Source organism: Oncorhynchus tshawytscha, unplaced genomic scaffold (assembly GCF_018296145.1).
Source record: "Oncorhynchus tshawytscha isolate Ot180627B unplaced genomic scaffold, Otsh_v2.0 Un_contig_9120_pilon_pilon, whole genome shotgun sequence".
NCBI classification, from domain to species: Eukaryota; Metazoa; Chordata; class Actinopteri; order Salmoniformes; family Salmonidae; genus Oncorhynchus; species Oncorhynchus tshawytscha.
The window spans coordinates 32,501-46,744 of NW_024608216.1; the positions used below are offsets into that span (position 1 = coordinate 32,501).

At 49.6% G+C, this 14,244-nt stretch overlaps 1 protein-coding gene across 1 annotated transcript in view; it reads left to right on the plus strand.

Moving 5' to 3' along the window:
* LOC112236945 (collagen alpha-1(II) chain-like) overlaps positions 1-13,952 on the plus strand; it is a 30,243-nt gene extending 16,291 nt beyond the window's left edge. Inside the window, exons 6-7 of the mRNA XM_042312951.1 lie at positions 8,554-8,655; positions 13,873-13,952. Of these exons, the coding sequence (XP_042168885.1) occupies positions 8,554-8,655; positions 13,873-13,908 (138 nt within the window). The 3' untranslated portion in view covers positions 13,909-13,952. The remainder of the gene's footprint in view (positions 1-8,553; positions 8,656-13,872) is intronic.
* Positions 13,953-14,244: the final 292 nt, after the last annotated feature.

Consider the following 14,244-nt stretch of genomic DNA (forward strand, 5'->3'; position numbering starts at 1 on the left):
GTGTGTGTGTGTGTGTATGAGAAACTGTGAAGCCGTAATGTAAACCTATGGCTGTCAGGAAAACGACAGTTCAACCCACAGCCAATCACGGTATAGTAAATCAGTGTTGTTAGCCTAGAGAGATGCTGTGATGACTGTAATCTGTGTTAAACACCTGTCAACATCATGGCCTCAGCCGCAGTCATAGCTCCAGGCCATGCTTCGGTGCTGTTTAAGTCTTTGTTTTTGCATAATGTCTTGGCGGTAGATGGTTATGAATCTATTTTCTTCAGGTTGTCTGGATGAATGGGTTTTTTGATGAGAGATGTTCTGATCATGAATATTTTTCACACAGAGCAGTTAGAGGTTGTCTTCAAGAAGCTGCTGTTCTTTTATATGATTAGAATAAAAAAATAAAAAACGTTCTGGTTGGCAAGACCTTGGGTATGTAGGTATCCTATTGGTTAAGAGGAGGAAGGGTAGACTAGTGGTTAAGGGGTGGCAGGGTAGACTAGTGGTTAAGAGGAGGCAGGGTATCCTAGTGGTTAAGAGGAGGCAGGGTATCCTAGTGGTTAAGAGGAGGAAGGGTAGACTAGTGGTTAAGAGGAGGCAGGGTATCCTATTGGTTAAGAGGAGGCAGGGTATCCTAGTTGTTAAGAGGAGGCAGGGTATCCTAGTGGTTAAGAGGAGGAAGGGTAGACTAGTGGTTAAGAGGAGGCAGGGTATCCTATTGGTTAAGAGGAGGCAGGGTAGACTAGTGGTTAAGAGGAGGCAGGGTATCCTATAGGTTAAGAGGAGGCAGGGTATCCTAGTGGTTAAGAGGAGGAAGGGTATCCTAGTGGTTAAGAGGAGGCAGTGTATCCTAGTGGTTAAGAGGAGGCAGGGTAGACAAGTGGTTAAGAGGAGGCAGGGTATCCTAGTGGTTAAGAGGAGGCAGGGTATCCTAGTGGTTAAGAGGAGGCAGGGTATCCTAGTGGTTAAGGGGTGGCAGGGTAGACTAGTGGTTAAGAGGAGGCAGGGTAGACTAGTGGTTAAGAGGGAGGCAGGGTATCCTACTGGTTAAGAGGAGGCATGGTAGACTAGTGGTTAGGAGGAGCCAGGGTATCCTATTGGTTAAGAGGAGGCAGGGTATCCTATTGGTTAAGAGGAGGCAGGGTATCCTATTGGTTAAGAGGAGGCAGGGTATCCTATTGGTTAAGAGGAGGCAGGGTAGACTAGTGGTTAAGAGGAGGCAGGGTAGACTAGTGGTTAAGAGGAGGCAGGGTAGACTAGTGGTTAGGTGGAGGCAGGGTATCCTAGTGGTTAAGAGGAGGCAGGGTAGACTAGTGGTTAGGAGGAGCCAGGGTATCCTATTGGTTAAGAGGAGGCAGGGTATCCTATTGGTTAAGAGGAGGCAGGGTATCCTATTGGTTAAGAGGAGGCATGGTATCCTATTGGTTAAGAGGAGGCAGGGTAGACTAGTGGTTAAGAGGAGGCAGGGTATCCTAGTGGTTAAGGGGTGGCAGGGTATCCTAGTGGTTAAGAGGAGGCAGGGTAGACTAGTGGTTAAGGGGAGGCAGGGTATCCTAGTGGTTAAGAGGAGGCAGGGTAGACTAGTGGTTAGGAGGAGCCAGGGTATCCTATTGGTTAAGAGGAGGCAGGGTATCCTATTGGTTAAGAGGAGGCAGGGTATCCTATTGGTTAAGAGGAGGCAGGGTATCCTATTGGTTAAGAGGAGGCAGGGTAGACTAGTGGTTAAGAGGAGGCAGGGTATCCTAGTGGTTAAGGGGTGGCAGGGTATCCTAGTGGTTAAGAGGTGGCAGGGTATCCTAGTGGTTAAGAGGAGGCAGGGTAGACTAGTGGTTAAGAGGAGGCAGGGTAGACTAGTGGTTAAGGGGTGGCAGGGTATCCTAGTGGTTAAGAGGAGGCAGGGTAGACTATTGGTTAAGAGGAGGCAGGGGAGACTAGTGGTTAAGGGGTGGCAGGGTATCCTAGTGGTTAAGAGGAGGCAGGGTATCCTATTGGTTAAGAGGTGGCAGGGTATCCTAGTGGTTAAGAGGAGGCAGGGTATCCTATTGGTTAAGAGGAGGCAGTGTATCCTATTGGTTAAGAGGTGGCAGGGTAGACAAGTGGTTAAGAGGAGGCAGGGTATCCTAGTGGTTAAGGGGTGGCAGGGTATCCTAGTGGTTAAGAGGTGGCAGGGTATCCTAGTGGTTAAGAGGAGGCAGGGTATCCTATTGGTTAAGAGGAGGCAGGGTAGACTAGTGGTTAAGGGGTGGCAGGGTATCCTAGTGGTTAAGAGGAGGCAGGGTAGACTATTGGTTAAGAGGAGGCAGGGTAGACTAGTGGTTAAGGGGTGGCAGGGTATCCTATTGGTTAAGAGGAGGCAGGGTAGACTAGTGGTTAAGGGGTGGCAGGGTAGGCTAGTGGTTAAGAGGAGGCAGGGTATCCTAGTGGTTAAGGGGTGGCAGGGTATCCTAGTGGTTAAGGGGTGGAAGGGTATCCTAGTGGTTAAGAGGTGGCAGGGTATCCTAGTGGTTCGATTGGTTAAGAGGAGGCAGGGTAGACTAGTGGTTAAGAGGAGGCAGGGTATCCTTGTGGTTAGTGTGTTGGGCCAGTAACCAAAAGGTGGCTAGTTGAAATCCCTGAGCTGACTAGGTGTAAACATCTGATGATGTACCCTTGAGCATGGCTCTTAAACCGTAATTGCTCCTGTAAGTTGCAATGTTGTAAGAGTGTATGTGCTAAATGTACAAGTAAAATGTCTGCCACATTGGAGGTTGTTTCTTTAGGTTGTAATTTAATAGTAGTAGGGGAGGGAGGAACAGTAGGCTGTTAACAGTAGGGGAGGGAGGAACAGTAGGCTGTTAACAGTAGGGGAGGGAGGAACAGTAGGCTGTTAACAGTAGGGAGGGAGGAACAGTAGGCTGTTAACAGTAGGGGAGGGAGGAACAGTAGGCTGTTAACAGTAGGGGAGGGAGGAACAGTAGGTTGTTAACAGTAGGGAGGGAGGAACAGTAGGTTGTTAACAGTAGGGGAGGGAGGAACAGTAGGCTGTTAACAGTAGGGGAGGGAGAACATGTAGGCTGTTAACAGTTGGGAGGGAGCAGTAGGCTGTTAACAGTAGGGGAGGAGGAACAGTAGGCTGTTAACAGTATAAGGAACATAGGCTGTTAACAGTAGGGAGGGAGAAACAGTAGCTGTAGGTAGGGGAGGGAGGGTAGGCTGTTAACAGTAGGGGAGGGAGGAACAGTAGGTTGTTAACAGTAGGGGAGGGGAGGAACAGTAGGTTGTATCTGTTAACAGTAGGGAGGAGGAACAGTAGGCTGTTAACAGTAGGGAGGGAGGAACAGTAGGCTGTTAACAGTAGGGGAGGGAGGAACAGTAGGTTGTTAATAGTAGTTTCAATGAGACATGTTCCTTTTTGGCCCCAGCCTACTCTATGGTTCTGTGTCAGTTGTCTGTTTATGTATAATGATTTTAGGTAGGTAGGTAGGCAGGTAGGTAGGTAGGTAGGTAGGTAGGTAGGTAGGTAGGTAGGCAGGCAGGCAGGTAGGCAGGCAGGTGGGCAGGGTAGGCAGGTAAGGGTGGGCAGGTGGGTGCAGGCAGGCAGGCAGGCAGGTAGGCAGGTGGGTGGGTGGGTGGGTAGGGCAGGCAGGCAGGCAGGCAGGTAGGCAGGTGGGTGGCAGGTAGGTGGGTGGGTGGCAGGCAGGCAGGCAGGAAGGTAGGCAGGTAGGCAGGCAATGCAGGTAGGCAGGCAGGTTGGCAGGTTGGCAGGCAGGCAGGTTGGCAGGCAGGTAGGTAGGTGGGTAGGTAGGTAGGCAGTTGGTAGGTAGTTGGCAGGCAGGTAGGCAGGTAGGTACAGGTAGGTAGGTTGGTAGGCAGGCAGTTGGTAGGTAGGGTAGATGGGTAGGCAGGTAGGTAGGCAGGTAGGTAGGCAGGCAGGCAGGCAGGCAGGTAGGTAGGTAGGTAGGTGAATACATTTCCCCAGTCTGCCTACACTCATTTCATTGAGTATTTGAGTTCTCTTAGAGGTTCTTTGTTTTGTTGTGACTGCATGGGAAACTGACCTGTGGTGTGTTGGCTGAAGCACACTGAAGACGGCCACAGAGATCCTATCAACCTCTAATACGTCACGCTATGGTGAAGGCCAACTGTCACTCACACAGTGACAGACTAGTCTCTTTCTCAGTTGGCTAAGATGGTTGGCTTTTATGGGACACGTCTTGTTGTGCTGAGGCTTCTGAGTTTGATCCCCTTTCGGGGCAGAATAGATCGCCGTGTGTTAAAATGACTCCACGACCCAGATAGTTTTTTTGGTCATGTATTGTTATGAGTTGTTTATTGAAAGCGAGGCCATACTGAGTCTTTGCCTTAGGACAGTAAGGCTTTATCTTACATAAGTCTGGTCGACTTTACGTGACAGGGACAATACAAATTGATCACCTTGGTTGTCTCCCAAATGACACCCTATTCCCATATAGTGCACTACCCCTATGGGCCCTGGTCTAAAGTAGTGCACTACCCCTATGGGCCCTGGTCTAAAGTAGTGCACAACCCCTATGGGCCCTGGTCAAAAGTAGTGCTCTACCCCTTATGGGCCCTGGTCTAAAGTAGTGCACAACCCCTATGGGCCCTGGTCTGGTCTAAAGTAGTGCACTACCCCTATGGGCCCTGGTCTAAAGTAGTGCACAACCCCTATGGGCCCTGGTCAAAAGTAATGCTCTACCCCTTATGGGCCCTGGTCTAAAGTAGTGCACAACCCCTATGGGCCCTGGTCTGGTCTAAAGTAGTGCACTACCCCTATGGGCCCTGGTCAAAAGTAGTGCTCTACCCCTTATGGGCCCTGGTCAAAAGTAGTGCTCTACCCCTATGGGCCCTGGTCTAAAGTAGTGCACAACCCCTATGGGCCCTGGTCTAAAGTAGTGCACTACCCCTATGGGCCCTGGTCAAAAGTAGTGCACTACCCCTATGGGCCCTGGTCAAAAGTAGTGCACTACCCCTATGGGCCCTGGTCTAAAGTAGTGCACAACCCCTATGGGCCCTGGTCTAAAGTAGTGCACAACCCCTATGGGCCCTGGTCTAAAGTAGTGCACAACCCCTATGGGCCCTGGTCTAAAGTAGTGCACAACCCCTATGGGCCCTGGTCTAAAGTAGTGCACTACCCCTATGGGCCCTGGTCAAAAGTAGTGCACAACCCCTATGGGCCCTGGTCTAAAGTAGTGCACAACCCCTATGGGCCCTGGTCTAAAGTAGTGCACTACCCCTATGGGCCCTGGTCAAAAGTAGTGCTCTACCCCTATGGGCCCTGGTCTAAAGTAGTGCACTACCCCTATGGGCCCTGGTCAAAAGTAGTGCACTACCCCTATGGGCCCTGGTCTAAAGTAGTGCACAACCCCTATGGGCCCTGGTCTAAAGTAGTGCACAACCCCTATGGGCCCTGGTCTAAAGTAGTGCACTACCCCTATGGGCCCTGGTCAAAAGTAGTGCACTACCCCTATGGGCCCTGGTCAAAAGTAGTGCTCTACCCCTATGGGCCCTGGTCAAAAGTAGTGCACTAAATAGGGAAGAGGGTGACAATTGCGATGCGTACCATCTGTGATTCTGTCAGGTTTAGCAAACAGACTCAGTCCCAGACAGGTGCACCGATAAAGCTTAGCAAGTACCAGATGTGCCCCCCCCGCCCTCCCCATCCCTCCTTTGAAAGTACCCTCCAAATAACATGTACTACCCCCTAAATGTCTCTGTGCAGCCCTCCTCTGTTCCTTCTGCAGCCTCTGGGCAGGCCAGGTCCCATAGGGATCAACAGTAGTGCACTAGAGTACATTGTGACCAGGTCCCATAGAGATCAACAGTAGTGCACTATATAGGGAATATGATGCCTTTTGGGATGCATCCCTATGAGTCTTTGGCCTGGGAAGGAAGGTGTTTATGGTTGGGAATACGTCCTATATCACACCCTGGTGTTTATGATGGATTCCCACCATTCTTTACCTCAGCAGAGGTCAACAGAGGTCATGGACTTGGCTCTCAGGTGACACATAGTTGGCTAGTGATGGCAACATGTTAAATATTGCAATAGATTGTGCTTAGGTCTAGTCCATACTAGTGAATGTTTGGATCAACTTTGAGGATTGTTTTTATTTATTTTTTATTTATTTTTTATCAGTTATTGGTTTAATTCACATTTTCAGTCCACAATTTGCTTTCCAGTTTATTAATTTATTGATCATTATTTTTTTACAGAAACATTTTACAACTGTTAAATCTTTGTTTGCACCAAAAAAATGAAAAGGGAATGAGTGTAGTGGTGAACACATTCCTTCCTGCATCATTTGTCAGGACCATAGACTGTGGTGGGCTGGTTTCTCTGGACCATAGACTGTGGTGGGCTGGTTCCTCTGGACCATAGACTGTGGTGGGCTGGTTTCTCTGGACCATAGACTGTGGTGGGCTGGTTTCTCTGGACCATAGACTGTGGTGGGCTGGTTTCTCTGGACCATAGACTGTGGTGGGCTGGTTTCTCTGGACCATAGACTGTGGTGGGCTGGTTTCTCTGGACCATAGACTGTGGTGGGCTGGTTTCTCTGGACCATAGACTGTGGTGGGCTGGTTTCTCTGGACCATAGACTGTGGTGGGCTGGTTTCTCTGGACCAGAGACTGTGGTGGGCTGGTTTCTCAGACCATAGACTGTGGTGGGCTGGTTTCTCTGGACCATAGACTGTGGTGGGCTGGTTTCTCTGGACCAGAGACTGTGCTGAGCTGGTTTCCTGGACCATAGACTGTGGTGGGCTGGTTTCCCTGGACCAGAGACTGTGGTGGGCTGGTTTCTGAGCTGGTTTCTCTGGACCATAGACTGTGGTGGGCTGGTTTCCCTGGACCAGAGACTGTGGTGGGCTGGTTTCTCTGGACCATAGACTGAGGTGGGCTGGTTTCCTGGAGAGACTGTGGTGGGCTGGTTTCTCTGGACCAGACTGTGGTGGGCTGGTTTCTCTGGACCATAGACTGGTGGGCTGGTTTCTCTGGACCATAGACTGGGCTGGTTTCCCCATAGACTGTGGTGGGCTGGTTTCCCTGGACCATAGACTGTGGTGGGTGGTTTCCCTGGACCATAGACTGTGGTGGGCTGGTTTCCTGGACCAGAGACTGTGGGTGACTGTGGTGGGCTAGTTTCCATGGACCATAGACTGTGGTGGGCTGGTTTCCCTGGACCATAGACTGTGGTGGGCTGGTTTCCTGGACCATAGACTGTGGTGGGCTAGTTTCCCTGGACCATAGACTGTGGTGGGCTGGTTTCTCTGGACCATAGACTGTGGTGGGCTGGTTTCCCTGGACGTGTGTTTTAAGCACTTTTCACCACCAACTCCTTCTTCTGGTTGTTGAATGAGCTGCATCTCCACAACACCTATTATTGGGAGTAGGATTGCAGTGATTTAAGTAACATACAGTTTTATATTGTACTATTGAGGTGTATCAGAACAGTGTGTACCATGAGATAAGAATCACACATTTTGTACTGTCTGTTTTTCACAAAGTGACTCAGAGAAAATGGCGGATTGTCATCATCAGTAAACTGAGGGGAATATTTGCCAATCCTTCATGTAGTTGTCAGGAAGTGTTTGGAAGGATTCAGTTTGGTTTTAAGTCTGCCTGGCCAGGTTAGAATGATTTATCATAGGTATTACTAGAGTTCACAATTCATCTGGAAATAGATACTGCCTTGGATGAAAAGATTTCTGGACTTTCTAAAAATGTTTTACTGTGAAAGGTTTTATTTGTTTTTATGAATGACGAGATACTTTTCGTTGTTGTTGCCAAATCAGAAATGTTTGGGAATCAGATGTCAAGTGAATCTGCTCCACTGAATCAGATGTCAAGTGAATCTGATCCACTGAATCAGATGTCAAGTGAATCTGAGCCACTGAATCAGATGTCAAGTGAATCTGATCCACTGAATCAAACATTTTCTGGACCTAATGTTTTTTTTAAACATAATATATATATACATATTATAAATGCTGGAAAGAATTGAGTTCATGTCCAATTTCCTCTGGGGATTTTAGCTTTAGTTGACGGCCTGTGAATGCCAGTTGAAGAGTAGCATTACTATTGCACCTGTATATCTGGAATGTAGTCATTTTGGAAAAACAAAATGGCACCTATCTATATGAGAGAGAGAGAGAGAGAGAGAGAGAGAGAGAGAGAGACATTTTCATCTGAAGTATAGACCTTACATCATATTTTGTGACTGTTATTTTTCATCTAAATTTTCTTAGATTTGATCTGCCTTTCTCTTTCACCTACTGGTGGACATGGCTGATCTGAAGGTTGAGGAGATAAAGTTTAAAGTTCAAAAGCTTTATTGTCCATTTAGTGATACATTCATGGATATATATATATATAATAGTTTTCTGTTTAGATGGAAGATACTGTATGATATGTTGTTTCAGGCTATTTCTACTGTTGTCGTGACTTCAGGCCTTTATTGGTCTTAACTCCTACTTCCTGAAAGGGAAGCTCTTATTCATGCAGATACTTACTGCTGTGATTTTGGTGATATAGAGAAGATATGAACTGCCCTATTCCTCTCTCAGGGCAGCCCCGGGCCCCGTGGCAGAGATGGTGAGCCTGGTACCCCCGGTAACCCCGGCCCCCCCGGACCTCCAGGACCTAATGGACCCCCTGGCCTTGGAGGAGTAAGTATCTCTGCAGAAAAAATTATTATAATAATCTTTGAAATTGCTGTTTGTGGAGTTTGTGTAAAAAGCAGAAGCACATGCTTCAGCAGGTAGGCTGTATCTGTTAACAGTAGGGGAGGGAGGAACAGTAGGCTGTTAACAGTAGGGGAGGGAGGAACAGTAGGTTGTATCTGTTAACAGTAGGGGAGGGAGGAACAGTAGGTTGTATCTGTTAACAGTAGGGGAGGGAGGAACAGTAGGCTGTTAACAGTAGGGAGGGAGGAACAGTAGGCTGTTAACAGTAGGTGAGGGAGGAACAGTAGGCTGTTAACAGTAGGGGAGGGAGGAACAGTAGGTTGTTAACAGTAGGGGAGGGAGGAACAGTAGGCTGTTAACAGTAGGGGAGGGAGGAACAGTAGGCTGTTAACAGTAGGGGAGGGAGGAACAGTAGGCTGTTAACAGTAGGGGAGGGAGGAACAGTAGGCTGTTAACAGTAGGGGAGGGAGGAACAGTAGGCTGTTAACAGTAGGGGAGGGAGGAACAGTAGGCTGTTAACAGTAGGAGGGAGGAACAGTAGGTTGTTAACAGTAGGGGAGGGAGAAACAGTAGGATGTTAACAGTAGGGGAGGGAGGAACAGTAGGCTGTTAACAGTAGGGGAGGGAGGAACAGTAGGCTGTTAACAGTAGGGGAGGAGGAACAGTAGGCTGTTAACAGTAGGGGAGGGAGGAACAGTAGGCTGTTAACAGTAGGAGGGAGGAACAGTAGGCTGTTAACAGTAGGGGAGGGAGGAACAGTAGGCTGTTAACAGTAGGAGGGAGGAACAGTAGGCTGTTAACAGTAGGGGGAGGGAGGAACAGTAGGTTGTTAACAGTAAAGACTGAAGGGTTGATAGGTGGAAAAGGGAAGGGGAGGGAAGGGAGGGAGGAACAGTAGGCTGTTAACAGTAAAGACTGAAGGATTGATAGGTGGAAAAGGGAAGGAGAGGGAAGGGAGGGAGGAACAGTAGGCTGTTAACAGTAGGGGAGGGAGGAACAGTAGGCTGTTAACAGTAGGGGAGGGAGGAACAGTAGGCTGTTAACAGTAGGGGAGGGAGGAACAGTAGGCTGTTAACAGTAGGGGAGGGAGGAACAGTAGGCTGTTAACAGTAGGGGAGGGAGGAACAGTAGGCTGTTAACAGTAGGTGAGGGAGGAACAGTAGGTTGTTAACAGTAGGGGAGGGAGAAACAGTAGGATGTTAACAGTAGGGGAGGGAGGAACAGTAGGCTGTTAACAGTAGGGGAGGGAGGAACAGTAGGCTGTTAACAGTAGGGGAGGGAGGAACAGTAGGCTGTTAACAGTAGGGGAGGGAGGAACAGTAGGCTGTTAACAGTAGGGGAGGGAGGAACAGTAGGCTGTTAACAGTAGGGGAGGAGGAACAGTAGGCTGTTAACAGTAGGTGAGGGAGGAACAGTAGGCTGTTAACAGTAGGGGAGGGAGGAACAGTAGGCTGTTAACAGTAGGGAGGGAGGAACAGTAGGCTGTATCTGTTAACAGTAGGGGAGGGAGGAACAGTAGGTTGTATCTGTTAACAGTAGGGGAGGGAGGAACAGTAGGATGTTAACAGTAGGGGAGGGAGGAACAGTAGGCTGTTAACAGTAGGGGAGGGAGGAACAGTAGGCTGTTAACAGTAGGGAGGGAGGAACAGTAGGCTGTTAACAGTAGGGGAGGGAGGAACAGTAGGTTGTATCTGTTAACAGTAGGGGAGGGAGGAACAGTAGGTTGTATCTGTTAACAGTAGGGGAGGGAGGAACAGTAGGTTGTATCTGTTAACAGTAGGGGAGGGAGGAACAGTAGGCTGTTAACAGTAGGGAGGGAGGAACAGTAGGCTGTTAACAGTAGGGAGGGAGGAACAGTAGGTTGTATCTGTTAACAGTAGGGGAGGGAGGAACAGTAGGCTGTTAACAGTAGGGAGGGAGGAACAGTAGGCTGTTAACAGTAGGGGAGGGAGGAACAGTAGGCTGTTAACAGTAGGGGAGGGAGGAACAGTAGGTTGTATCTGTTAACAGTAGGGAGGGAGGAACAGTAGGTTGTATCTGTTAACAGTAGGGAGGGAGGAACAGTAGGTTGTATCTGTTAACAGTAGGGGAGGGAGGAACAGTAGCCTGTTAACAGTAGGGGAGGGAGGAACAGTAGGTTGTATCTGTTAACAGTAGGGAGGAGGAACAGTAGGTTGTATCTGTTAACAGTAGGAGGGAGGAACAGTAGGTTGTATCTGTTAACAGTAGGGAGGGAGGAACAGTAGGCTGTTAACAGTAGGGGAGGGAGGAACAGTAGGTTGCTGTTAACAGTAGGGGAGGGAGGAACAGTAGGCTGTTAACAGTAGGGGAGGGAGGAACAGTAGGCTGTAGGGAGGAGGAACAGTAGGCTGTTAACAGTAGGGGAGGGAGGAACAGTAGGCTGTTAACTGTAGGGGAGGGAGGAACAGTAGGCTGTTAACAGTAGGGGAGGGAGGAACAGTAGGCTGTTAACAGTAGGGGAGCTGTTAACAGTAGGAGAGGAGGAACAGTGGGTTGTATCTGTTAACAGTAGGGAGGAGGAACAGTAGGCTGTTAACAGTAGGGGAGGGAGGTTGGAACAGTAGGAACTGTATCTGTTAACAGTAGGGGAGGGAGGAACAGTAGGCTGTTAACAGTAGGGGGAGGGAGGAACAGTAGGCTGTTAACAGTAGGGGAGGGAGGAACAGTAGGCTGTTAACAGTAGGGGAGGGAGGAACAGTAGGCTGTTAACAGTAGGGGAGGGAGGAACATGTAGGCTGTTAACAGTAGGGGAGGAGGAACAGTAGGCTGTTAACAGTAGGAGGGAGGAACAGTAGGCTGTATCTGTTAACAGTAGGGAGGGAGGAACAGTAGGCTGTTAACAGTAGGGGAGGGAGGAACAGTAGGCTGTTAACAGTAGGAGGGAGGAACAGTAGGCTGTTAACAGTAGGGGAGGAGGAACAGTAGGCTGTTAACAGTAAAGACTGAAGGGTTGATAGGTGGAAAATGGAAGGGGAGGGAAGGGAGGGAGGAACAGTAGGCTGTTAACAGTAAAGACTGAATGGTTGATAGGTGGAAAATGGAAGGGGAGGGAAGGGAGGGAGGAACAGTAGGCTGTTAACAGTAAAGACTGAAGGGTTGATAGGTGGAAAAGGGAAGTAGGGAGGGAAGGGAGGGAGGAACAGTAGGCTGTTAACAGTAAAGACTGAAGGGTTGATAGGTGGAAAATGGAAGGGGAGGGAAGTAGGGAAGGGAGGGAGGAACAGTAGGCTGTTAACAGTAAAGACTGAAGGGTTGATAGGTGGAAAAGGGAAGGAGGGAAGGGAGGGAGGAACAGTAGGCTGTTAACAGTAAAGACTGAAGGGTTGATAGGTGGAAAAAGGGAAGGGGAGGAAGGGAGGGAGGAACAGTAGGCTGTTAACAGTAAAGACTGAAGGGTTGATAGGTGGAAAAGGAAAGTAGGGACAGGAAGGGAGGGAGGAACAGTAGGCTGTTAACAGTAAAGACTGAAGGGTTGATATGAAGGGTTGATAGGTGGAAAAAGGGAAGGGGAGGGAAGGGAGGGGGGAGGAAAAAGGGAGGGAAGGGAGGGGAAGGGAAGGGGAAGGGGAGGGAAGGGAAGGGAGGGGAGGGAAGGGAGGAAGGGGAAAGGAAAAAGGAAAGGAAAGGGGAGGGAAGGGAGGAAGGAAGGAAGGAAGGAGGGAAAGGGAAGGGAAGGGAAGGAAGGGGAAGGAAGGGAAGGAAGGGAAGGGAAGGAAAGGAAAGGGAAAGGAAGGGAAGGAAGGGAAGGGAAGGGAAGGAAAGGGAAGGAAGGAAAAGGGAAGGAGGAAGGAAGGGAAGAGAGGAAGGAAGGAAGGGAGGAGGGAGGAAAGGGAAGGGAAGGAGGAGGGAAGGGAAGGGAGGGAAGAGAGGGAAGGGAAGAGAGGGGAAGGGAAGGAGGGAAGGGGAGGAAAAGAAAGAGGAAGGAAGGAGGAAGGGAAGGGGATGGAAGGAGGAAGTGAAGGAGGAAGGAAGGGAAGAAGGAAGGGAAGGAAGGGAAGGGAGGAAGGAGGGAAGGAAGGGAAGGGAAGGGAAGGAAGGGAAGGGAAGGAAAGTGGAAGGGAAGGAAAAGGAAGGAAGGAAGGAAGGGAAGAAGGAAGGGGAAGGAAGGAAGGAAGGGAAGGAAGGGAGGGAAGGAAGGGAAGGGAGGGAAGGAAGTTGGGAAGGGAAGGAAGGAAGGAAGGAAGGAAGGAAGGGAAGGAAGGAAGGAAGGGAAGGAAGGGAAGGAAGGAAGGAAGGAAGGAAGGGAGGGGAAGGGAGGGAAGGAAGGAGGGAAGGAGGGAAGGGAGGGAAGGAGGAAGGGAGGGGAAGGGAAGGGAAGGGGAGGGAAGGAGGGGAAGGGAAGGAAGGAAGGAAGGGAAGGAAGGAAGGGAAGGAGGGGGGGGAGGAAGGGAAGGAAGGAAGGAAGGAAGGAAGGGAAGGGAAGGAAGGAAGGGAAGGAAGGAAGGAAGGGAAGGGAAGGAAGGAAGGGAAGGAAGGAGACTGGAGGAAGGAGAAGAATAAAGGAAGGAAGGAAGGAAGGAAGGAAGGAAGGAAGGAAGAAGAAGAAGGAAGGAATACAGAGGAAGTAGAGAGAAAGGAGGTAGAATGATAGGGAGGGGAGGGGAGAAGAGGAGATTAGAGGAGGGGAGATTAGAGGAGGGCAGAAGAGGGAGAGGAGGAAGAAGAGAAGAGGGGAGAGGAGAGGAGGGAGAAGAGGGAAGGAGCAGAGGGGAGAGGAGGGGGAGAGGAGGGGAGAGGAGGGGAGAAGAGGGAGAAGAGGGGAGAGGAGGGGAGAAGAGGGGAGGAGAGAATAGGTAAGGGGCTCCTTTGGAAATAGAAAGAGATTAAAATAGTTATCCTCCCCCCTCCTGTGTACTCTGCTGTTGATCTGATAACCATCCCTTCACTATCTACTGTTCTCTCACAGACAGAGACAAAACACACACACACCCACACACACACACACACACACACACACACACACACACACACACACACACACACCCACACACACACACACCACACACACACACACACACACACACACACACACACGGGATCCTGTTAAGACGTGCTGTGCTGTCTGAGAGTAGACTTCAAGACAGAAATATGCCTACTATTGAGATGAGTGTGTGTGGTATTTTATTTTTGGGGGGATCATATAACAGTGTCTTATGGATGACATTTGTCCTCCCACAGAACTTTGCTGCTCAGATGGCGGGAGGATTCGACTGAGAAGGCTGGCGGAGCACAGATGGGCGTGATGCAAGGACCAATGGTGAGAGAGCTCATGAGATACATCGTTAGATCCCTGGGCGACATTAGAACAGTTCTCTTATCAGCTTCAGAGTAGTATCGCTTTCGCGATTTGCAAGAATGCGTTTGTCTGGTCTGATCTGACTAGTGGCTACGTGAGACCAGCTTCAGTGAATAGGCCTCAGCGTGACTCAACACTGCCCTCTGAGGTATGGGGGAGAAACTACACATCCTCCTGGCCCCTGCTACAGGAAATATACCCCATACCTAGGTTTGGTTTGGGGAAAACAGACGTTTTATTTTGCAAGTCGACTG